Source organism: Poromitra crassiceps, assembly GCF_964638095.1.
Source record: "Poromitra crassiceps genome assembly, chromosome: 7".
Classification (NCBI taxonomy): Eukaryota; Metazoa; Chordata; class Actinopteri; order Beryciformes; family Melamphaidae; genus Poromitra; species Poromitra crassiceps.
In genome coordinates, this window is record NC_139628.1 from 30948163 (window position 1) to 30973260 (window position 25098).

At 43.6% G+C, this 25098-nt stretch overlaps 2 protein-coding genes across 2 annotated transcripts in view; both read right to left on the bottom strand.

Moving 5' to 3' along the window:
* mus81 (MUS81 structure-specific endonuclease subunit) overlaps positions 1-13074 on the bottom strand; it is a 36742-nt gene extending 23668 nt beyond the window's left edge. Inside the window, exons 1-10 of the mRNA XM_083639702.1 lie at positions 13019-13074; positions 11915-12065; positions 7831-7960; positions 7177-7262; positions 5870-6019; positions 5601-5681; positions 4825-4913; positions 3238-3465; positions 2977-3147; positions 1768-1895 (exon numbers count right to left, since the gene is read on the bottom strand). Coding sequence (XP_083495828.1) covers positions 1768-1895; positions 2977-3147; positions 3238-3465; positions 4825-4913; positions 5601-5681; positions 5870-6019; positions 7177-7262; positions 7831-7960; positions 11915-12055 — 1204 coding nt within the window. The 5' untranslated portion in view covers positions 12056-12065; positions 13019-13074. The remainder of the gene's footprint in view (positions 1-1767; positions 1896-2976; positions 3148-3237; positions 3466-4824; positions 4914-5600; positions 5682-5869; positions 6020-7176; positions 7263-7830; positions 7961-11914; positions 12066-13018) is intronic.
* Positions 13075-20262: 7188 nt separating this feature from the next.
* The window catches only part of ovol1a (ovo-like zinc finger 1a), a 22670-nt gene continuing 17834 nt past the window's right edge, over positions 20263-25098 (bottom strand). Inside the window, exons 3-5 of the mRNA XM_083640285.1 lie at positions 23531-23752; positions 21697-21841; positions 20263-21274 (exon numbers count right to left, since the gene is read on the bottom strand). Of these exons, the coding sequence (XP_083496411.1) occupies positions 20946-21274; positions 21697-21841; positions 23531-23752 (696 nt within the window). The 3' untranslated portion in view covers positions 20263-20945. The remainder of the gene's footprint in view (positions 21275-21696; positions 21842-23530; positions 23753-25098) is intronic.

The window sequence follows — 25098 nt, forward strand, 5'->3', positions numbered from 1 at the left end:
ATACTCACCTTCTGTTATATCATTGCAGTCTGGAATATGGAATAGGCTATCTTTCAGTAATCGTTATGACTAAAAGGCTAAAAGTAATCTCATGTGTACTGCCCTGGGGCAAAATGCGGCCCCAGGGCCGGACTCAAGGAAAAACAAAACAACCCCCAAAAACAAAGAATAAAAGGCAGAATTATGTTAATAAATCTCATCTGCTACAGCCATTGGATTTGTATCACTATTATATCAGGAGATTAACAAGAAATGATCAATGACAATGGGAGAGAGGGTTAAAAATAGGCAAACTCCCGCGAAAATCAGGAGTGTTGGCAGGTATAATCTCCAATGTGTGGCCCTTCGCTTACTTGATGTAAGTCAGTATGGCCCTCAGGAAAAAGCAATGCCCACCCCTGCATTTGACCCTTGAACAGACAGGATTGCAGCCGTAACATTAGGTAGCATTTATGCCCTTAAGACATATCGAGTCAAATCAATAGGAATATGAGCCAGAAATGCTCATATTGACCCCCCCCCCCCCACACACACACACACAGGTGAAGTAAATATCAAAGATGCTTTGCTACAAGCAGAAACTGCAGGAGCTACGATACGTTGGTGCAGGTTCCTCCTCACGGCCGTATTCCTTGGTGGTGGGAGTGTGGTCAGAGCATTCGCTTTGTTAGGAAACACACACACACACACACACACACACACACACACACACACACACACACACACTTATATCTAGGGCCATAGGATTTCCGCAAAACTGGGGGAGGGGGGGACGACGACAGAATAATGGAATCTGGGAATAGAAATGGAATCAACCGTAAAAACATGGAATATTGCAGAATTTTTCATAAATTGGCTGAAATTTACAAAAGAGTAGGTCTAATGATCATAATCCAAAGTACACCTAATTATTGTAGTAACCCAAATGATTTCATAATTGTAAAATAAGCTTAGAGAAATAATTCTGTGTTTTCCGATTGGGGTGTTTTGAGAGGGGGGGGGGGGGATCAGCCTGACGTCTATGGTCAGAAGGTGCAGTCAAGAGGAGAGGAGATGTTAACAGAAAAGATAAACAGCAGCGGTGGCGCCACTTAGCGGTTGTCCACAGGCACTGCAGCCTACAACAGACAGTTGTTGTCTGTTCACAGAGGCCACTTGCATGAGCTTGGAGGCTGTAAGCACGCCATTCTCTATATCTTTCTTTCCTCAGATACATTACATTCTGTCATATGGAGGAGAAGGAGAGGAGAAGCCAGATCGGAGAGGAGAGCAGGAGAGCCACACAACGCTGAGTCTATTTTGGAGAGAACTTGACAGGCACATAGATAGAGTGAGTTCTGCTTGATACTGACGGGCTTTCTCTTTAGTTTATTTATTTATTTGCTTTCTTGGGTGAACTTTTTTTTTTACCTTTTGTGCCACCTGCAATGAAGTTGCTTCTAGAGGGCTGGGGGCGATATAGCTGAAATCACGATACTCAAGGATGAATGCTTACATACATACACATACAATTATGGCAAGTTTGACATAACCTTGTGTTGAAGCAGTTTTCTGATTTTGCCCAGTGAACGTGTGTTTTGAAAAGCATTGTCTTTTTTTTTTTACCTTTTTATTTAGGGGGAGTCTCACTGAGAGCAGTGCTCTCTTTTTCAGGAGTGCCCTGTTCACATTCACAAAAATCCAATATCGTGCAATGCATCCTTATGAACAACATCTCTTATTCATTTTCTCACATTTTGTCATCTTGTGTGTGTGTGTGTGTGTTACCTGGAATGGGTGCAACTCTTTCCTTGGCCACCCACGTGAAGTCTCCGATGTTCAGCTTCCTGATGTCAAAGGTCACTCCGTTCCTCTGAAGCTCTTTGACCAGCTCCTGCTTACAGTGTTTGCTGCCACTACACACACGCGCGCGCGCGCACACACACGCACACACGCACACGCACACACACACACACACACACACACACACACACACACACACACACACACACACACGATCATATCACAATACATACTGTATAATACACACATTACTCCATTTAGGAGGAACTAACAACTTTCAGCATGCAAATAGTCATTTAAACACATTTCAGAATCAGACTCACTTTGATTGCCACAATATACAAATTACATAGGAGTAATTGGTCTTAGTGTGTGAATGCAGCGTAGCAGTCATGTCAATATATATATATGAGATAAAGAAGTAGGAAAAATGACTAAAACTACACCTACTTAAAAATTAACAGACAATAGTGGGTGATGAACACACAGATGCTTGGCATGGGACGACATTTAAAATTTCAAGAATTTGCAAGGCAAAAATGTGACAATATGTATCACGTGGCAGAAAACTGAATGGTGCATTGGTGATATTTGCTCCATGTTCTTCTGCTGTAGTAATCACAAATGGGATGCGTGACCATTACAGTTTCACAAGCTCTCTTTCCAAAGTATTGTATTTGCACTTTATGACATTTTTTTTAATTGTGGGTTATGTTCTAACAGCCAATGGCATCGCTAGAAAGATTTGTGGCTCAGACATAAACATATCCCCATATCGATATTGAATAGTAGCAGAACTTCTCATCTTTATTTGCATAAATGCAAATTATTGTATAACACAGGGCTGCAACCATCTAACGACTAATCGATTTGTTGTTTTGTCTAGAAAATGTCACAAAATGGTGAAAAATGTAAAATGCTTTTCCCCCAAAGCCTAAGATGACATACTAAAATGTCTGCTTTTGTCCTGACCAACAGTCCACAACCCAAAGATAATCACTTTACGGTCATAGAAGACTAAAGACACCAGAAAATATTCACAGTTAAGAAGCTGAGATAACGTTAGTATTTTTCTTCCTTTCAAGTCTAAACGATTAATCAATTATACAAATATGTTGCAATTAATCCACTAATCGTTGTAGCTCTAGTATAACAGTTCTTTCCTTCACACTTACACCCGGGCACCTCTCTCACCCGGTTGTCTCGATGAAGTCCACACAGAGTATAATCTCATAGGCTCCAGGTAAGAGACAGCCTCGATCCGGCCTTCTGCTCGCAGCCTGTGAAGCCGGGGGTTTTCCTGAGAAGCTCCCTCCATCCACCTCGTTCCTGGGCTGGGCGACACCGGCCGGCCTCTCTGCGGGGCTGCGCAGAAAAGAGATGTTTTCCCAGGAAGGTACGAGCACAAGACGTACACAATGCCCATCCATCTTTAACTGTTTGGTGAACACTCACTGTATCCTCTCCTCCTCCTCTTCTTCCTCCTCACTGGCAGTAAGGTCCACAACTCCTGAACCCAACCTTTCCTCCTCCTCCTCCTGCTGCTGCTCCTCCCCTCGTATGCTCCTCACCTCGTCTTCATCCCTCGCTCCATCTCTGTCTCTCTGTGCTTGTCTGTTGGCCCCTTGTTCTCCTGAATCCAGCCGCTCCCCCAACGCAAGCCCTTCTTCTGTCAGAGAATACCTGAGAGAGAGAGAAATAGAGACAACTGAGTCGTCCTATGTTTAGAAACTCAATCAGCTATTCACAGTTATTGTTGTCCTACTCTGAGCCGAGGTGTATTACATCGACTGAAAGTCAGGCTTCACACACCTTCTTCAACATCAAATTCAAGGACTTTTGAAGGACTTTCCAGGCCCTGTCACAGCTCAGTGAGCTGAACATTCAGCCCACTTAGTCGAAAATACTATCATGTATCGCCGTTCAGCCTAAAATTTAGAGCTGGGTATTGGTTCAAATTTCAAGAATCGATTCGATTCCGATTCACAAGGTTGCGAATCGATTAATTTCGATTCGATTCGATTCGATTCGATTCGATTCCGATTCGATCAATTTTCAATATTGATTTGGTTAGTGATACCAAAACGTGGTTTTTGAGCTGTACCCTGAATTACATGACTGTCCAGTTATGTAACACAGGGGTTTCCAACCAGCCAAGTAGATACATGGGGAAAAAAGTTGCAGACCTGTTGTCAATTTTAATGGTTTTAGTTACACATATATTTACTCACCACGTGGTGACAAAGGGTAAATAACAGCCTTTTCATCTGTCAATAAAGACACTTTCACAATGATGCACAGTGATTTGATTTCAGCCTATATAATTTCTAAAAGTAGATATTAATAATGATCAAACATTTCCATTCATGTAGCCTACAGTATTTATGTTTTTGTTTCAACTACAAACATAATTAAACGTCAACTTGAAACTATGTTTCAACTACCACACACAGCACAATATTTTAGCCTGTTTAGTAAAAAAAAAGAAAAAAAAAATTAAAAAAAAAACATATGGACATATGAATCGATAATCGAGGATTAAAATGAAAATAGATTAAAAATCGGAGAATCGATTTTTTTGAACCCAGCCCTAGATATGATTATGGTCCAGTTCGCCCAGCCCGAGGCTCTGAGCTGCAACTCAGACTTGAGCATGAAGGCCTGCAGTGTGAACTGTGAACCTAGTTAGAAAGAACATCACCAGTCTATTTTGGCGATAACGTGTGTGTGTGTGTGTGTGTGTGTGTGTGTGGGCGGCTTTAGCTCAGGAGGTAGAGCGGGTCGGCCAATGACGCAAGGGTTGGCGGTTCGATCCCCGCTCCCTCCCAGCTGCCGTCGTTGTGTCCTTGGGCAAGACACTTAACCCTCCTTGCTCCCGATGGTGTGTAGGCACCCTGCGTGGCAGCCTGCCGCCATCGGTGTATGAATGGGTGAATGTAGACTACCTAATGATTGTAAAGCGCTTTGGATAAAAGCGCTATATAAATGCAGGCCATTTACCATTTACTGTGTGTGTGTGTGTGTGTGTTTCCTCCTGTGTACCTTGCGGGGCTGTGTGTCTTCAGGACCAGGTTCTTCTGGACCAGAGTGCTGACTGAAGACCAGGCTGTGTACTTAGAGCCTAGATCTGGCTGCAAATGGGGAGAGGGATGGAGAGAGGAGATGGAAACAAGAGTTTAATGAAAGAATCTACTAGACTGTAAAAAACAAGAAGAAGATGTAGGGCGAGGAACGGAGGGAAGGAGGATCATCAAGAATAATATTCAAATGTGGGGCTGCAACTAACAGTTAATTTCATTAGCGATTCATCTGTTGATTATTTTCTTGACTACGGTAATCAATTACCGTAGTCGTTTGGTCTATAAAATGTCACAAAATGGTGAAAAATTTCGATCACTTTTTCCCCAAGAGGAACCGGGTCATGATTTCTGGAAAGACACATTGCTGTTGAGTTTTTAAAATGTATTGTGCATTGAGCACCACAAGCAGAGCACCACCCAGCTCCATTGTATTGGAGAGAAGGCAGACATCTCTATGTCTGATATCTCCAAAATCCAGGCAACGAACACAAAACTATCTAGATGGATAAATAACACTACATGTGAGAGGGAAAATATGTATTTTGGATTTTAGGGTGAGCTGTCCCTTTAAACATGTGTCTAAATGATTAATTGATTATAAAGATAGCTGGCGATACATTTTATATGGATGGATTAATTGTTGCAGCTCTAGTACTTGTGCATGTGTGTGTGTGTGTGTGTGTGTGTGTGTGTGTGTGTGTGTGTGTGTGTGTGTGTGTGTGTGTATAATCGACTTACCACAGTGAATGACTTATCACAGAAATGCTGGGCCTCAGACTGTAGTTCCAGTTTGAACATATAACCTTTACTACCTGGAATCTGAGACAGACAGACAGACAGACAGACAGACAGATAGATAGATAAATAGATAGATAGATAGATAGATAGATAGATAGATAGATAGATAGATAGATAGATAGATAGATAGATAGATAGATTTCAGTTGAATGGTTGAATCTGTAATGGCTGAACAAAGCGACTGAGTGTGATGAGGAAAGAGGTGATACCTGTGCCTGCCTGTAGAGGGCAAGCAGGACAGCATAGCCACCAGATCTCTTTTGGGGCACATACTCCCTCTTCTTCTTCCTCCCTCCTCCTCCTCTTCCTCCTTCTGCTCCTTTCTCCCTGTCCTTCCCTCCCTCTCCTGGAGTATTCTTCTGCAGGGAAAGATGGATGACATGGAGCGAAACAAATTAAGTGTCTCATTCAAAAAAGACTGAAAAAAAGAAAAGGTGGCATGAAACATTTTAACAAATTCTAGAACTTTGTAACTAGAGCCCGACTGATATATCAACCGGAAATACATATCAACCAATATGTTGGCCGATATGCAGATATTTTTTTATTTTGTATTTTTTAAGTTATAGACAGCATGTTGTGTATATTTGATCTTTTTTATTAACTCAAGTGTTTGATATTTGAGGGATCATTGCAAAAGAATTGTGTAATATAATGTGTATTATATAATATAAGAATATCGGCCGATATATCGATATCGGAATCTTTTTACTCCCTGGTATCGGCCTCCAAAATCCAGTATCGGTCGGGTTCTATTTGTAACACTACATCGCTGGATGTAATCATTCGGGCCAGAAAGATAGATTAGCACATTAAGTCCTATTTTTACATATTCAACCCTCTATTTTACAAATATTGATGATTAACTTCTGGTAATTATCAACCTGACACGGCCAGATGGTTTGTTACACAGAAGCATCAGGGAAGTCGTCCTTGGAAAAAGGGCGGGCACTTTCAAACAATACTGGGCATGTGATTGGATGAACGATCTGTCTATCACAGGCTAACTTCAACAACTTACGACCGCCTCCTCCTTCCTCGGATGCTGAGTGGTCTGCACCACTGCAGGTGTCACGTCAAACGCCTATCTGGCAGCATTAGGATGGCTTTTTTGCATGATCGTGAACTTGTGAATCCAGCTGCCCGGCAAGGTTAAGTAATCAATCTCTCTGTTTAATCCTGAACGTGGTTGATTTTTGAAATAGCTCTAATATCACATATTCCTTTAGCATTCACTGCTATTACCAGAGAACCAAACCAGGCATTCCAGTTCCACTTGAATCCAGAATCATCTGAACATGATAATAAACAAGTATCAAAGTAAGCAAATAAATGAACAAATAAACAAAAGAATGATAAAAAGTGATCACACACACACACACACACACACACACACACACACACACACACACACACACACACACACACACACACACACACACACACACACACACACACACACACACACACACACACACACACACACACACACACACACACACAAAAACCTCCTTACCTTTCTGGAGGGAGCCAGGCTGTTGTTGTCCGGTCTACCAGGAGGGGGCGCTCCTTCGGGGAGAGAGTGGATGGGAGCGTCTGGACCTGGGACAGAGAAGAAAATATCAGTGTAGTCCGATTACTTCAAATTACTTTTAGATGACCATGAATCCAGACTCATTCTATTATATCAGTTTTTTAATCTAGTATTTTACATAATCCTGCCACCTATTAACCCATCCGTCCATCTATCCTCTTCAATTGATCTATAATCCTATAATATAAGATAATATAATATGTGTGTGAGTGAGGAAATTGTGTTCGGCCACAGCTATGGCATTTTATGTGCGATCGCGCTGAATCTTTCAGGAAGTGTAAAGAGCACCGCTGCAGGTGACCTAATGGAGCCGGATTTTTTAATTAGCTAATTACGGCACTTAATGGCCGAACTTGCAATGCTGCGCAGCCTCCACCGTTGAGCATGGAGGCTACGCTGGATGGGTATTCCGCTAGTGTCAATAATAATAGTAACAATGATAATGATGATAATAATAATAATGTACAGTTGTTACTAAGTGCTCCATAAAGCAAAGGCTGCACTACAAGTTTGACCTCTAACATGCAAATCCATAACTCCGTAAACCATCCATCCATCCCGTCTTCCGTTTCTCACCGTTCTCTCTGTGGTACCGCTGCAGTTTTTCGTCCAGTATTTTACAGATCCCGTCTCCAAAGTTCTGGAGGATCTTTGCCTCTCTGGCGTTTTGGAGCGGTAGAGGATACTTATTCAAGGAGCTGATGGCCTGGTAAGGAAAATAAAACATGTATTCCTTTATCAATCTGTTTCGGCAGTCAACTGGATTCCTACACATTTCAAAATGCCTTTTCTAGACCTCCGTTTCTTGGACTATATTCATCTTCTAGTCCGTAGTGCTCTATAGATTATAGTCTTCACACAACATGAGAAATAACTGTTGGTCCAAAACAACATCAAATGAGGTGTCATGCGTCTCTCTGCAGTGCACACATTTTTTTACTAAATTTTCCAGACTGTCCATTTGGCATATCTACATCCTTTTGTTAAGATGATTCTGAATCATCAAATTCATTTTTGATGTGTTTCCAGAATTTTCAGACATGCATATGAACCATATTCTTTTTTCTTTCTTTCTTTTTTCCAAAACTCCAAAAGCATATTTGATGTGGCCCATTAAGAAGAAGAAAAACAACAGGGCATCATCTACTTTATCTGAACAAGTTATATTCTATATTAAGTTATTATTCTGCTGTAGCATGTATTTTAAATCTAGAATCCTGGCTCCCCTGGCCAGTGAGGAATAGACTAGGTGACAACCAAGTATAGTTTGGTGACAAGCTGGAGAGACAGTTGACGGTCGGAGACGACATCCGGTACGGGATGGGATTAGCACCCCATCCTGGCTCTCTCGTGAGGGAGAAATCCACAAACGCTACGGATTAGCCGCCTGAAAATCTGTGCAAAGATCGCCGCGGCCTGGGGTCCTTCAGTCTAGAGTGAGGTGCTCGCCGCGGGCGAATGACGTGCAGCGCACAGGCCTTCTTGAGGGGTCCTCTCTGCCCATGGTAGGATTGCCTTTTCCCCCGGGAGGGTCTGGTGAGACGTAGGAGGAGCCCGGCCTGGAGTCACCCACACAGGGCCTAGACCCTCCATGCACCGAAGGGTCTTACAATACTGCGGTGTAGCACTAACTCTATTGCAGCAGATTGGGCGTGATCAACCCTTCCGCATGCAACGTTGCAGACAGCGTAGGAAGGCTGATCCGTGAGCGGCTGCTTCTGGGACGCGGGTCGGGGTCTTAATCAACCTCGGCTGGGTGTATTGGGCGAGGGTGTATGATGTTGAGAGACCCGAAACATCTTACAACCCCAGCTAACATCACTGATGACGCGTCCCAGCGCATGCTGTAGTATGTATTTTAAATTTAGTGGTCTATTCTACATCTGTATGATCTACATAGCTGAAGTGGAAAGAAAAAGTAGAAACTATAGAATGCAACAGTATAGAATCTTCTTTCTTTCTTTCTTTTATATAAAAGAGCAAGTGGGCAATCTCTGTCTGTCTGTTCTGTTTACATTTCTTTCCCACTGATGATGTCATATGCATTGTGACATCAGTGATGATGATGTCATAGGCACTGTGACATCATCAGTTATGTCATAAGAGCAATTGTGATATCATTGGTGATGCAAAGTTGTGACATCATCAGTGATGTCATAAAAACAAGTGAGCCCGCACAGTTGTGGAGCTGCAGGGTGGGCGAGACCGCGCAGCAGCCGAGCCTAGGAATTAGCCGAGCCTAGGATTATTATATAAAAGGGACCAAGTGGGCACTGTCTATTTCAATTTTTGTCCCACTGATGTCACAATGTCTATGACATCATCAGTGATGTCATCAGTGACATCGACCAAAATCATCTTATGACATGACAGATGATATCATAGACTGATGATGTCATAGGCATTGTGCAGAGATGGGAAAAGTACTGACATTCTGTACTTGAGTAGAAGTACAGTTACTTGTGTAAAAAACTAAGTACTGATTAAATTATTTTACTCAAGTAAAAGTAAAAAAGTACAGGCTCTGAAATGTACCCAACGAGTAAAAGTAAAAGTATTTTTACCGTATCTTTCTGAATGACTGAACCTCACATCATAGAATATAATTTGAGGATAAAAGATCCCCTACAAATGTTTTACACATCTTAAAACTCTACTTTAAATAGTGTGCTATGGTTTTTCCACACAAAACCCCCCCCATTAAAATCATATCTAGTCCTCCCTCATTAATATTTCCATGATATATGAATGTGCAAATAGTTAGACAAGTTTAACTGCTGGATACAAGGTGTCCCTTACAAAGTGCAGAATCACAATACTCGAGACTGATATGATACTGATACCTAATGGATAAGGAACTGAATGTCCACAGGTTGATCACATTCACAAATTCAAGGTTTATTATTAAGACAGACCTGTCTCTGGTGTTAGAACACCACCATATTCCATATTAGCTGAATGTTGACAGTGCACAAACTGAATGTATGTGTTAGAACAACACCATAAGGGGCCATGCACGCAGGGAGCGGTTATTTAAAAAAGAACGCTTGGAAAAGCCAGATTATTGGCAACTCTGGAAGCAGCGAGATGAAAATCCTCCTCTCCTGGGAGAAGACTCGAGGTGGGAGGAGTGAAGAGGAGCAGGGCGCTTTTCCTGTTAAACTTTCCTCAGCTTTCAGCGCCCAGAGCGCTGCGCTAAAAAAAACACCACCAGCTTTTAAACGCGATGAAATGCTTCTTGAAAGAGATGCGCGCTAAGCGTACTTATTAGGGATGGGCATCGAATTTCGAATTTTCGAATAATCGTTGTTATTATCAAGGTCGACTTTTATTATTGAAATTCTAAATTCAAAAAAAAAAAAAAAAAAAAAAATGTTTTGAGTGAAATGTTGCATTGTCTCCCCTGATTCTAAGAAAATCGCTTGGTTTGAGCAAGTAAAACAATTTTTATAAGCATTTTAAGCAAGGTTTATGGAAAAATGAATGGCGGATGAAATCCCATGAAGAGGGAGAGGGGGTGACTTTGGCACCCCTTTGGCACTCAGACCTGAGCCTACTAAATATTTAATGAACCACTCATGATTGTCAAAACTGTTTTTTATTTTCGAAAATGTCAATGTCATGTAACATGTTCTTTACTTCAGTGGTGCAATGCTTGTTTGAGCTAAAAATCCACAGCAGAAGCTTTTTATATTAATTAATAAAGCCGTAGACTTAGAATCAGGGGAGACAATGCAACATTTCACTCAAAAAAAAAAAAAAAAAATTACATTTTTAATTTTTTTTACATTTTTATTTTTATTTTCGAATTTCGAATTAAATTCGAATTTGGCCAGCGAATTTCGAATAGTGTTTTTGCTAGAAATGCCCATCCCTAGTACTTATAGAGAATGAATTGCAAAAAGACGAGCGCTAAATAAGTGCTGGCTGTCTGCACGGCCCCTAATGTCTGCGTGTGTCTCCCCTCAGAGAACATCCGTGTTTCTCTTCTTTGTGCTTCTTTGTCCACGCCCTGGAGGAGTGCCAAGTCATACTATTGGCGGAGCTGGAATGAGCTTTTATCAGCAGCGCTGGGAAACTCGTCTATTACTTCTGCTCCGTTCTCCCGTTTCTACTCGTTTTTAAATTACATTCTCGTGCATTTAAACAAAAGTAACGAACCTGTTTTGAAAATGTACACAAGTAAAAGTACAGATACTTGTGTTAAAATGTAACGAGTAAAAGTAAAAAGTCGTCAGAAAATTAAATACTCAAGTAAAGTACAGATACTCGAAAAATCTACTTAAGTACAGTAACGAAGTATTTGTACTTCGTTACTTCCCATCTCTGGCATTGTGACACTCGAACAATTGTGGATTTTGGTTACACACACGCAATTGTGACATCACTGATGATGTCATAGACATTGTGACATCATTGTGATGTCATCAGTGAGTGATGTCATCATGATGCAAAGTTGGGCAATTGTGTGCTGTGCATGCCAATAGGGCAGGCGAGGCCACGCAGCAGCCGGACTGCGGGCGAGGCCGGCTGAGCTGTGTATGCGAGCTGCAGGGCCAGCTCGGCACGCTGCAGGGTGGGCGAGGCCGGGTAGCGGGCGAGCCGAGGAATCGAGCGCACATAGCGTGCGAGATGCCTAGTATAGATCATCCTGTTGTACCTTCTGGTAGGTGTGCTGGGTCTTCTGCCCTCTCTCTCTCGCCTGGTCCCGTAGTTCAGTGAGCCACTGGAGGAAGAGTGGATTGGGACAGGGGGGCAGGGCTCGTTTCCGACCCAACCGGACCGGCTCCGAGGCTGGCATCACTTTGGATCTGACAAGAGTGCACCAGATGATAAGTAGTAATAAATAACAAGCAGAAGCAGAAGCAGAAGCATGACTCCACACAATAGTGACCCTTTTCCTTTAAATGTAGGTTGTTTAGTCTTCAGCACAGTCTCTATTGCAAAAAGTACATTTCACGTATTCATAGTATTCCCATGTCACATGCATTTCCTACCAATATCTTTACAACACACAGCTCATTGGCTGTTTGTAATTTGATTGTAATCACCCGTTATTTTATCTCAATCACAATCACCTGATTCACCTGATTGATTGATTGACTGATTGTGATTCAGTTGTGACTGATTGATTGACTGATTGTGATTCATTCATTTATGTGAATCATTATTTTTCTACCAGGATCACCATCTGGTGTGTAACAGAAAACATTAATACAATGTGTTTGGGGATACATTTAAAATACACAAAAACTGGACAACATTTTGAACACTGGGAATACATTTTATTATCCATTGCACTGTTGATAATCCATATCTGTAATTTACACAGCATACAGGCTATAACAACACTTTTTGGTCCATTTTTGTATAACCTACTTTGAAACCAAATTTGAATTGATTATGGCATTGACACCACCACGCTAACTTCAATTTAAAAAAATCAAGTTATAAACGTTGTGCTGCACTGCACATCGGCAAAAATGGATAACTTGGTAGTGAAAACGTTGGGCAAATCGATGTAACCATATCTTCATGTTAGTAACTGTAGCATTGACTGTATAAATAACTGTAGGCTAGTCTGCAAGTTAATAGGCTAACGTTAGCAGAAACTAGTTAGCAATTTGCCCAGTGTGAATGTTTGCACCCACAGCCCACTGACTCGACGAGTCAAAAAGAAGCTAACGTTAACAAACTGTGTAGAAAGTTGCAGCAGTGAAGCATCGGGCTTCGTCGTGTCTGTGCATGACAATGTGCCGCTCACCTTTTCAACGCGTTTACTGCATGGATGCTGCAGCTGGCGCCTTGTTTTCAAAGCAGCATGAAAAAAGACATTGCCCTCTCTTCCTTGTTGACATGAGTCACGTGATCAGGAGAGGAAGGAAGGAGGGGAGTAGGGCACAAGTCTCGCCGAGATGAGCCTGGTGACGCGAGGTTAGGGCACAAGGCAAAACCGGCCTAATACTGCCCTCTAGCGGCGACATAATAAAAGAACATTTCTGCATGTGAGGGATGTAGCCTAACTATATCATCATCATCATCATCATCATCATCATCATCATTCATCAGTATATAAATGGGAGCTGGGGCTCTGCCTGTCTGTCTGTTTCTCTGTTTGGGCATTTTTGTAAGTATTTCTACATTTTGAAACATATCTCCAAATATATTCTCAAAGCATATGTAGCCTATGTACAATTAATCAAAAGAATGCATAGTTCAAATGACCAGGTTTTGTACATTACATATTTTCCAAACATATTCTGATGTACCTATGCCACACATGCCATAAGGGTGGACGGTCCGATTGACCAAAGGGCCGAAACAGAATCAGAATCACTTTGATTGCCACATAGGTAATCCAATTACATATGAGCAATTTGACTTAGTGTAAGTACGCAGCACTGTGGCCACATCCAAATGACTTCCACACCTCTTTTATTGAAGCAGTGTTAGTTTGAACCGTTATTTGGTTGTTGTCACCATTTGCCTCCAGGTACCTTCAGTGTGTTTAGAGTCTGCTGGATTCCTCCAACAAGACCCAACAGAGAACAGGAATTCAGCCTCACTTCCACCCACAACCTCTCTCTCTCTCTCTGTCTGACACACACACACACACACACATGCATGCATGCACACAAGCACGCACGCACACACACACACACGCATGCACACATGCATGCACACACACACACACGCATGCATACAAGCACGCACGCACGCACACACACACACATGCATGCATGCACACAAGCACGCACGCACACACACACACACATGCATTCACAAAGCTTGGCAAAACATTATTAGTAATAATAATAACTGTCTTGTGATGCATTCACACACAGTTTGGAGAGGCAGTCTAATGCATAATTAGTTTTCAACGTTGAATACAAATGAACTACATATATGATGAAAGTCAACTGAGACACATTTAATCTCACAGCATGGGGTTCGAATCCAGGACCTTCTTGCTGTGGGTGAGGCTAACCACTGAGCCAATTTGCCACCAGTTCAAAGTGTAAATTGAAACTTCAGTTCACATTAGTGATAGACTATTCATGCTCACATTTTCTTTATAGCTTAGATGTAAGACACTTTTTTTTGTTTAATTTGTAAGAAAATCCACCTACCAATTTCACTGAATTGAAAGGGAACTGCACCCAAACCTGAAGCACAGACTGCTGATGTGTTGAGGACTGAACTGAAGCACAGACTGCTGATGTGTTGAGGACTGAACTGAAGCACAGACTGCTGATGTGTTGAGGACTGAACTGAAGCACAGACTGCTGATGTGTTGAGGACTGAACTGAAGCACAGACTGCTGATGTGTTGAGGACTGAACTGAAGCAGACTGCTGATGTGTTGAGGACTGACTGAAGCACAGACTGCTGATGTGTTGAGGACTGAACTGAAGCAGACTGCTGATGTGTTGAGGACTGAACTGAAGCACAGACTGCTGATGTGTTGAGGACTGAACAGAAGCACAGACTGCTGATGTGTTGAGGACTGAACTGAAGCACAGACTGCTGATGTGTTGAGGACTGAACTGAAGCACAGACTGCTGATGTGTTGAGGACTGAACTGAAGCACAGACTGCTGATGTGTTGAGGACTGAACTGAAGCACAGACTGCTGATGTGTTGAGGACTGAACTGAAGCACAGACTGCTGATGTGTTGAGGACTGAACTGAAGCAGACTGCTGATGTGTTGAGGACTGACTGAAGCACAGACTGCTGATGTGTTGAGGACTGAACTGAAGCAGACTGCTGATGTGTTGAGGACTGAACAGAAGCACAGACTGCTGATGTGTTGAGGACTGAACTGAAGCGCAGACTGCTGATGTGTTGAGGACTGAACTGAAGCACAGACTGCTGATGTGTTGAGGACTGAACTAAAGCACCTGCCTGCTGGACTACTGCTTACTAAAAAGACATACATAATTGGAAAAAAATAAATTTCCCTGGAAATGAGTGATCATAGGAGTCATGTAAAGTAAACAGCGTATCTAAACCAGTGGTTCTAAACCGGTCTAGCCTCACCACCCACATTTTTCCTTAATCATACTGTAAGTCAACCAAAATGTTTTTTGAGGCCTAGGCTATATGCTTTTTAAACCAGTTTAAACTGGTGATGCTCATCAATTTCCACAATCTAATTGTACTGTATGAAATCAAAAGCATGCCAGTTTTTCCCTCGTCAAAATTGAGTCCATTCAATCCTTCCCGACAAGCTAGCATGACGTTTGGTACCACTGGATGCCTTAGTTCTTCTAGTTCCATATACCAGTATCTTCACTCTGGCTTGAAGATGACCCCGCTACAGCCTATAGGAAAGACAGTAGTGTCGACCACGGACGCTGGCAGTGTAGGGCAAGTTACTTTAAAAATGTAATATAGGCTACTACATATTACTAGTTACTTTCATTTTAAAGTAATACGTTACTTTACAATATTACTTTCTGTGTAGAGTAACTCGTTACTTATTACACTACTTTTGCATTACAAACGCACACACATCGTTTCCAGCCTGCAGTAACTAACCTCACAACACTTCGTTGTCCCACAACCACTTGACATTAGGGCTGTGAATCTTCACTGGCCTCACGATTCGATTCGATTACGATTCAGAGGGCTACGATTCAATTCGATTACGATTATCGATGCATCGCTTTTTTTCCCCAATACATGATTTATTTTTTCTCACTTTCTTTTTTCTCACTGTGTGGCTACTTTTAAAATAAAAGTGCATTTGGAATTGCATTGTATTATGATCCATAATTAAAATAAACAACTGCATGTACTTCCATTATATATATTTTTATAATCGATTTTTGACGCGATCGACCTGGGGTCAGTCCGCGGTCGACCAGTAGACCGAGATCGACTGGTTGGGCGCCCCTGGACTAGAGGCTACTAGAAAACCTCAGTATATCATCACTCCAATACAGGGGCGGTCAAAACCAACTTCAAGTCAATTCCAGAACCAGGTCCCATCGGGTGCAAGACAACGCAGGTTCAAACAGGGTTAGAGACCATCACGACTGTGAGATAACCCCCCTTGCCATAACAAATTAACTCATGTTTAAGTTCAAATGAGAAATTGTCGTGTACATGTCTCTGCAAATGTAATCATGCTTAATGAGTTCAACAGAGATGTCGCTCTATCTGCAGGAACTCTAGCTTCTTCATCGTCCCAACCAACCAACGCATCTTTGAGGATGGCACACACAAGGGTAACCTCTTACATTGCTTGTAGTGGTGGGGAGAAAACAAACAACGGTACAAAAATATATCTTTAGGTAGATTTTAGATAGGGGGAGAGAGGTGAGTCAACATCCAATAGTGACTAGGAGAAGTCTGAGTTAAAATAGGCACAAAACTGACCACGTCCAAGATGTCAAGAAAGGATTGTTGAGATGGGACGCAATACTAAAACCCTGTCCTAGGTTTAAGCTGTTGAGTATACGTACTTGGCATGTAGCCTATTTGCCAGGCAAGCTGTATGATCTAGCTCTGCCTGTGACCAATCAGCATGGCCCAGACATTGAGTACTCAAGGGCCAATCCCAACGCACAACGCACACCCAGCATTTCTAGCAGGTTTTGAAATGGCAAGAGCAAATGTTGACATTTGGATTCTTTGAAGTGAGGAGGTGACTGTAAGGAATGTAGCTGTACACCCAGAACAATTTAAACTCTAGAAAGCCACGACAGCACACTCTGGCTGTTACAGGACAGTGACAGCTGACCGTTAGCTATAGCTAGCTAACAAGCCAGGGTTCCCAGTTCCCACACATTTTCATGGATGAACTTTCAAAACTTTTCCATGACTTTTCAAGGACCCATAATATAATGTCCATGCAATGTGAGGCATTGACTCTGAATCTACACCAGAAATGGTGTAGATTAGGACACACCTCTTAATTGGACACAACTCTTAATTGGATGTTAGCACTTGAGAATCACTGCGTCACATTACATGGAAGCTATTGCAATAAAAAACACATTTTCCATAAGATAACAGTATTAACACATTCACTGCCAGCCTTTTTTTTTTACTGTAGGTAGGTTCTGCCAGAGGGTTTTTTTGAGGATTCTGGCTCATCTTTCAAGACCCGAGGATTCTTTTCTGCTAAGATTTTGTGAACACACAATATCTCAAAAGAACTAATAGAATGTGTGCTTTCTCTGTCTAAAAGAGTTAGTTTGTAGAGTTAGTAGTTATGTAAGCATTAGCAGTTGAATACAGCATGGTTTCAGCGTCTGGAAATTTATTCTGAGATAAACGGCTTTTTGTGAAATTCGATAGAACAGTCACTTTAACCATTCATTTTTGGCATCAGTAAGACGTCAGACATCTAAACAATAGTTTTGAACAGTAATTTCCTCCATAACAGCAGGAAACCCCCCTCTGCTTCCAACTCCTCCCTCCGTGGGCGTTCTCCTCCGCAGCGTTTGTCACAAGCGAGTGTTCTGCTGCTGCTGCTGCTGCTGCGAGTTTGAGCAGCCTCCCTCCCTGGCAGCGAGTGTGGATAGGGCTCACTTGTTTCTTGGGTTTGAGAGCTTTGATGAAGCTTTGTGCGATTCTAGGCTTTATGCTGCGTGTTTCAAAGTGTTTTCCACCCAGTCTATTTTTGGAATCCCCCACCGCCAGCTCCCAGCGCGAAAGTGAAAGCGTTTTCGCCAATCCATTTTACAGTAGAGAATGGTTTCCTCGCGCGTTTTGGCTCTGCTTTTCCTAGTGTGGAGAGCACTGTCGCCACTTAGTGGGTCCGTGGAATGGGTTGTACACGTTCGCTGACTCCAATATTTTTATAGGAGACGTGGGGAGCGTTGATCCACGTCCCACCGTCAATTTTTTTTTTTTTTTTTTAAGCCGAGATAACTCGTCTTTGGCAGTGAACCGTCGGATTCTGTAAGCCGAGATAACTCGTCAATGGCAGTGAACGTGTTAATATAAAATACAAGAAGCACTAAAATGGACATATAAGAGCTACGTTATATCAACAGCTACAGAAAATAAATGTGCAGTCATCCTGCAATACGTGGAAGGTTATCCACGGAAGATGCTGTAACAATTAATTTTATTACGCACAACACAATTCCACGACTTTATCCAAACTGTCAAGGGTTTGAGTTATTCCATGACTTTTCCAGGCCTGGAAAATGAGATTTTGAAATTCCATTGCTTTTCCAGGTTTTCCAGGACCGTGGGAACCCTGAAAATCACTCAGATAAGACTGATCGGTTATCAGTGAAAAACAGCACAGAAAATGGTTAATCCGTTGACACGGTCCCACTGTAGGTTTAGAGGGCAAACAGCTGATCACCAGAGCTGAGGACCTCCAACATGGCTGCCAGAAGGTGCATTCTGTCATCTTTGAGCTGGCCTCACGACGTCTACAGCTCAACTAGCAGAGCCAATTAGCCTATTTTGTGTCTAAAAGTAACACAGGTGCGAGCAGAACACTCATCAGGGCTGCCAACTTCCAATCCATTTAGGTGTTCCAGTCCCGGGGCCCGAATGAATGTCTTGCTTGCGCCTGTGTTACTTCCTGCCTTTTAGACACAAAATGGGTGAATAGAGGGAATGCACCGACGCCACGCCCCCTCCCGAACACGCCCCCTCAGCCGGACTGAGCAGCACTGAGTGTCAAATTTCCAAAACAAACGTGGCTTCTGCCAGGGGTAGTAGCGAAACCACGGCTAATATAAACGATTATCTGCTTAAAATAAAGGCAGTTGGACTCGAATGTGACCCTTACAGCTTGCCAAAGAACCAGTGGTCCATGGACGTAGACATGTGGCCAGGAATAGGGTTTCCTGACATTTATATGTACTTAATATCGACGCCGGGGAAATACACAAACCAAAGCATGAAAGCATACAAGAGCCTGGACGCGTGGTCGTACTTCAAGGCTGGATTTGTTGGCGACATTAAAGTAACGAGGACAGCAATGGATATTCTGGTTGTATGTGGAGAGGTACATATTTATTTTATTACAACTTTTATTAAGAAAAATATTAGCATACGCTGTCCCTAGCTTTGTTCATAGTGAACACTATCACTCATGTAACGTTATATCTGTGCAGGTAGAACACAGCCAGAGAATGAATGAGCCCTCATTGAAACCCTGGATAGCTGCAGAGAAGACCGGGGCCGTTTCATTAGCTTTCGGCAGCCTGTAAAAAGATACCTCCGACGCCTTGTTGAATCTATTTTTACAGTCAATGGCACAACAGCACTTTACCATTTTCGTTGTTTTCTCGCGGAAGCTGAACGCTAAACACCGTGACCCGGCGGCGCCACCTGGCTGTTAGACGTTTTGACACTCACTGCAGCTGAGTGGGCGTACCCGCACTGACTGTCGCGTCCGTGACGTCACGTGCATTCCCTCTATTGGGTGGGCGGTGAAATAGGCTAATGCAGGTAACCTCATAATTAGAAGGCCCAATGCAGAAAGATACACACCGAGCATACCACATAAAATACTGCTCTTATTTCCCAGACAATATGTATGATATATAATATTGACAATGTATAAAACAAAAACAAAATACATTGTGATGTAATATATTACTCCCTTTAATGAATAAAGCATTTTTTTTTTTCATAGAAAACTTGTCTTTTTCACTGTACAGAAAATCCCACAGACGATATTATTCACATAGAAAACAGAGGAGGAAAATAATGGTGTACTGCCCAGACATACCCATCTGGTGTGACGAATATGTACGTACGTAATCTCTACATGTACACATCATAATCTCATGTAAAATAGGACATCTAAATGTCAGACTTGGCCTTATTTGGAACAAGATTTCCTTTGAACTTTGTCCCTATATATTAAATGCATGACTCAATCCATCCATCCATCTATCCATACATACATTTGTTTTCCCCTTTGCCAAGTCCTCTCGTTTAACCCATTGATACCTGATGCAGCATTTGCGTGTATATCCCTCATTTGTGTGTGTATCCCTTTAAGACCGCGAACCACGCGGTTCGCGGTCTTAAAGGGATACACACACAAATGCTGCAACAGGTATCAAGGGGTTAATCTTTTGTTACCTATCCCTTCACCCATCTGTTTGTTCATCTAGTAACAAATCCATCTTTACTTGGTCTTTTGTTTGCATCCCTCCCTTTCTTCCATCCATCCATCCATCTTCCATCCCCGTTTGGTTCGTCTTTTGGCAACCCTTCACACGGCAGAGACTAGATCTACCCTCTTAGCCTGCATACCCACAATGCCTTGCGGTCCGAAAAAGGCAGAGCGCCCGTCGGAAGGACAGTCTCACAAAAACACATAAACATAACGACAAAACGTTGACTTACGTCCCAAAGGTTGGTTGCTACGCTTATGGTTAGGCAAGTAAAACAACTCGGTTAAGGTTAGGGGTTTTGGTCATGGTTATAATATAAGAAAAAAGTGAGTTACAAATTTAAATGTGGCTTACGTTTCCTTATTTAACCATGACCAAACCCTCGTTTTATTTGTCTAAGCATAACCGCAGTAATCCAATGAAACATGTTTGAAGTGTTTCGTGGCGTTTCTCTGTTCCCCCGCCATCCCGACGGGTGCTTGCCGTTCGTTGGACGGACCGCAAGGCATTCTGGGTATGCATGCAGGCCATGAGGGTAGATCGATCTATAGTCCCTCCCCTTTCACGCCCCCTTATCCCTCCCCCTCTACTGGCCCGCTGACCCAGTGGTATCATCGCTATCGGCGCCTTGGGGAGAACCGGGCGTGGATCCTCCTCCGGACTCTTCCTCGCGTCCTCTCCGCGCAGCTTTGGCCTTGAGGAAGGGGCTGTGCGGGTGGAGGGAGTGGAGGTGCAGCAGCAGCGCGTCCTGCGTGGGCGCCGTGTGGCCGCACTCCTCGCACACGTACAGCTTGTTGCGGCGCTCCTTGTAGGCGTACTTCTGCGTGACGCCGTGGATCTTCTTCATGTGGGACTCCAGGGAGCAGCGCTGCGTGAAGGCCTTGTCGCACAGGCTGCACTTGTAGGGGCGGACTCCTGCGGGGGGGGGCGGGGGGGGGGGGGGGGGGGGGACGCACGGGGGGAGAGAGAGAGAGAGGGGGAGAGTGTGAAGGTGTGTAAAGTGTGTGACATGCTTTCTCAAGTGTGTGTGTGTGAGTGAGAGAGAGAGAGAGAGAGAGAGAGAGAGAGAGAGAGAGAGAGAGAGAGAAATGGGAGGTAAAGCTTGCATCCCTCACCTGTGTGGGCATATGCGCAAGTGTGTACGCTATGCTCTCATGCATACATGAAAGTGTGTGTGCCGCTTGGTCCGGGCCGTACCTGTGTGTGTGTGCATAGGTGCGTGTGTGTGTGTGTTGGATTACTCTGGCCATACCTGTGTGTGTGTGTGTGTGTGTGTGTGTGTGTGTGTGTGTGTGTGTGTGTGTGTATCTACTGTATGTGCATTGCTCAGGCCGTACCTGTGTGCGTGCGTACGTGTCTCTTGAGGTCGAAGGTGTCGTTGAAGCCTTTGCCACAGTGGTTGCAGAGGTGTCTCTTGGTGTCGTTGTGGCACTTGAGGTGTCTGTTCAACATCCGCTGGTACTGGAACGTCTTCTGGCACACCTAAACACAACCACAACACGCTCAGGGTCCATACCTTTACACCTAAACACAACCACAACACGCTCAGGGTCCATACCTTTACACCTAAACACAACCACAACACGCTCAGGGTCCATACCTTTACACCTAAACACAACCACAACACGGGTCAGGGTCCATACCTTTACACCTAAACACAACCACAACACGGGTCAGGGTCCATACCTTTACACCTAAACACAACACGCTCAGGGTCCATACCTTTACACCTAAACACAACCACAACACGCTCAGGGTCCATACCTTTACACCTAAACACAACCACAACACGCTCAGGGTCCATACCTTTACACCTAAACACAACACGCTCAGGGTCCATACCTTTACACCTAAACACAACACGCTCAGGGTCCATACCTTTACACCTAAACACAACCACAACACGGCTCAGGGTCCATACCTTTACACCTAAACACACAACCACAACACGGGTCAGGGTCCATACCTTTAGGTTACATTGTTTTCTCCAAACATGAAACATGAAGTCAAACGTTTCTAATAAGATGCAAAGGTGGGGACTCGAATCACATGACTTGGACTCAAGTCAACATTTGAATTGCTTGAGACTTGACGCATGAAGAGAAGACTTGAGACTTGACTTGACGCATGGAGAGAAGACTTAAGACTTGACTTGATGCATGAAGAGAAGACTTAAGACTTGAGGCTTGACCATGGATTGTATATTGACGCATGAAGAGAAGACTTAAGACTTGACTTGATGCATGAAGAGAAGACTTAAGACTTGACTTGACGCATGGAGAGAAGACTTAAGACTTGACTTGACGCATGGAGAGAAGACTTAAGACTTGACTTAATGCATGAAGAGAAGACTTAAGACGACGCATGAAGAGAAGACTTGACTTGACGCATGAAGAGAAGACTTGAGACTTGACTTGACGCATGAAGAGAAGACTTGAGACTTGACTTGATGCATGAAGAGAAGACTTAAGACTTGACTTGACGCATGAAGAGAAGACTTAAGACTTGACTTGACGCATGAAGAGAAGACTTGAGACTTGACTTGACGCATGAAGAGAAGACTTGAGACTTGACTTGATGCATGAAGAGAAGACTTGAGGCTTGACTTGATGCATTAAGAGAAGACTTGAGACTTGACTTGATGCATTAGAAAATACTTGAGACTTGACTTGATGCATTAGAAAATACTTGAGACTTGACTTGACTTGGGTGCTGGTGACTTGGGACTTGACTTTGACTTGTACTCTGATGACTTGACTAAAGTCTTGACTTGAGATCTTCTGTTTTTGTAAACGACTCAGATTGAAAGTGATGAGATTTGCTCGAGCATACGTCTGAATTTAAATAGTTTTCAGAATGTGTATGAAATTATTGAATTTATTCTAGTTTTAACTTTATTCTATATTATTGTATACGTTTATTGTAGGTTGATTAAACTCATGATGCTCTTACCACATATTAAAATCATTGAAAAGTCCTAGATATTTAGTTTTCTTTAACATATAAAATTGATACTGGACTGACTCAAGATTTGTTATGACTTGACTTTAGACTTGGAACTTGACTTGAGACGTATGCCTCAAACTTAAGACTGACTCTCTGATTAGATCCTCAAATCATGTTCAAATCTTCAGCAAAACGGTCATTTTTCCAAACTTATCATCAACATACCTGGCACATGAACGCCCCCAACGGCCCTGTCATCCCTGATGATGAACTTTGACTTTCCAACGATCTGGTCGCCACGGAGACTGTTGCCAGGGTGGCGGTGGTCGTCGTCAAGGCGATAGGAGTCATGGTGATATCAGAGGGGAAGGACGGCTGGGTAGGAATAGGAGGAAGACAGAGAGGAGGGGGAGAAGAGTCGAGGAGGGGTAACTCGCCTGTAGTTACCTGTGGTGAGAGAGAGAGAGAGAGAGAGAGAGAGAGAGAGAGAGAGAGAGAGAGAGAGAGAATGATACAAAGAAAGGGTGAGGGGAGAAGAGAAAAGAAAAGAGGAAAAAAAGGTTATCCTGATTATTCAAAACGATCTTATACTAATATAGTGTAATAGGGCGGCCGGTGGCACACACGAACAGGGGGCGGCGACCCACATGAACACGATCAACATCCACCATCCTGATGATGTCATACACCCCAATTATGTCATGCCCCACAATCATCGAGTGGTGGCTAGAGAGATGACATCATCTTCAACATTGTCGAGTGGTGCCCAGTGGTGACCGATGTCATAAACATTGTGACAACATCAGTGATGCCAAAGACTTGAATTGTGATGTCATCAGTGATGATGTCATACCCACTCATTCCCAGAGTGCACTACTCAGCAGGGTCATGGGGAGAGTTGCTCCATCAGGGTCCTTCCTGTGAGGAGTCCCAATGTCCTTCAGTGTTCACCCGCAAGACGTAGCGCGTGGGAGGATCGCACTACCCCCGCCAGTTGCCCCCCCCCCTCCCCGCCCAAACAGGTGCCCCGGCTGACCAAAGGAGGCACTAGTGCAGTGACCAGGACACATACCGCTAATCCGGCTTTAACCCGCAGACACGGCCAATTGTGCAGACCAATTTGACGCTCGACCAAGCGCGTAACACGGGGGGGCTCGAACCTGCGACCCACGTGTTGGTGGCAGATTGAACCTGCGACCCACGTGTTGGTGGCAGATTGAACCTGCGACCCACGTGTTGGTGGCAGATTGAACCTGAGACCCACGTGTTGGTAGGCAGATTGAACCTGAGACCCACGTGTTGGTAGGCAGATTGAACCTGCGACCCACGTGTTGGTAGGCAGATTGAACCTGCGACCCACATGTTGGTAGGCAGATTGAACCTGCGACCCACGTGTTGGTAGGCAGATTGAACCTGCGACCCACGTGTTGGTGGCAGATTGAACCTGCGACCCACGTGTTGGTAGGCAGATTGAACCTGAGACCCACGTGTTGGTAGGCAGATTGAACCTGCGACCCACGTGTTGGTGGCAGATTGAACCTGAGACCCACGTGTTGGTAGGCAGATTGAACCTGAGACCCACGTGTTGGTGGCAGATTGAACCTGAGACCCACGTGTTGGTGGCAGATTGAACCTGCGACCCACGTGTTGGTGGCAGATTGAACCTGCGACCCACGTGTTGGTAGGCAGATTGAACCTGCGACCCACGTGTTGGTAGGCAGATTGAACCTGAGACCCACGTGTTGGTGGCAGATTGAACCTGCGACCCACGTGTTGGTGGCAGATTGAACCTG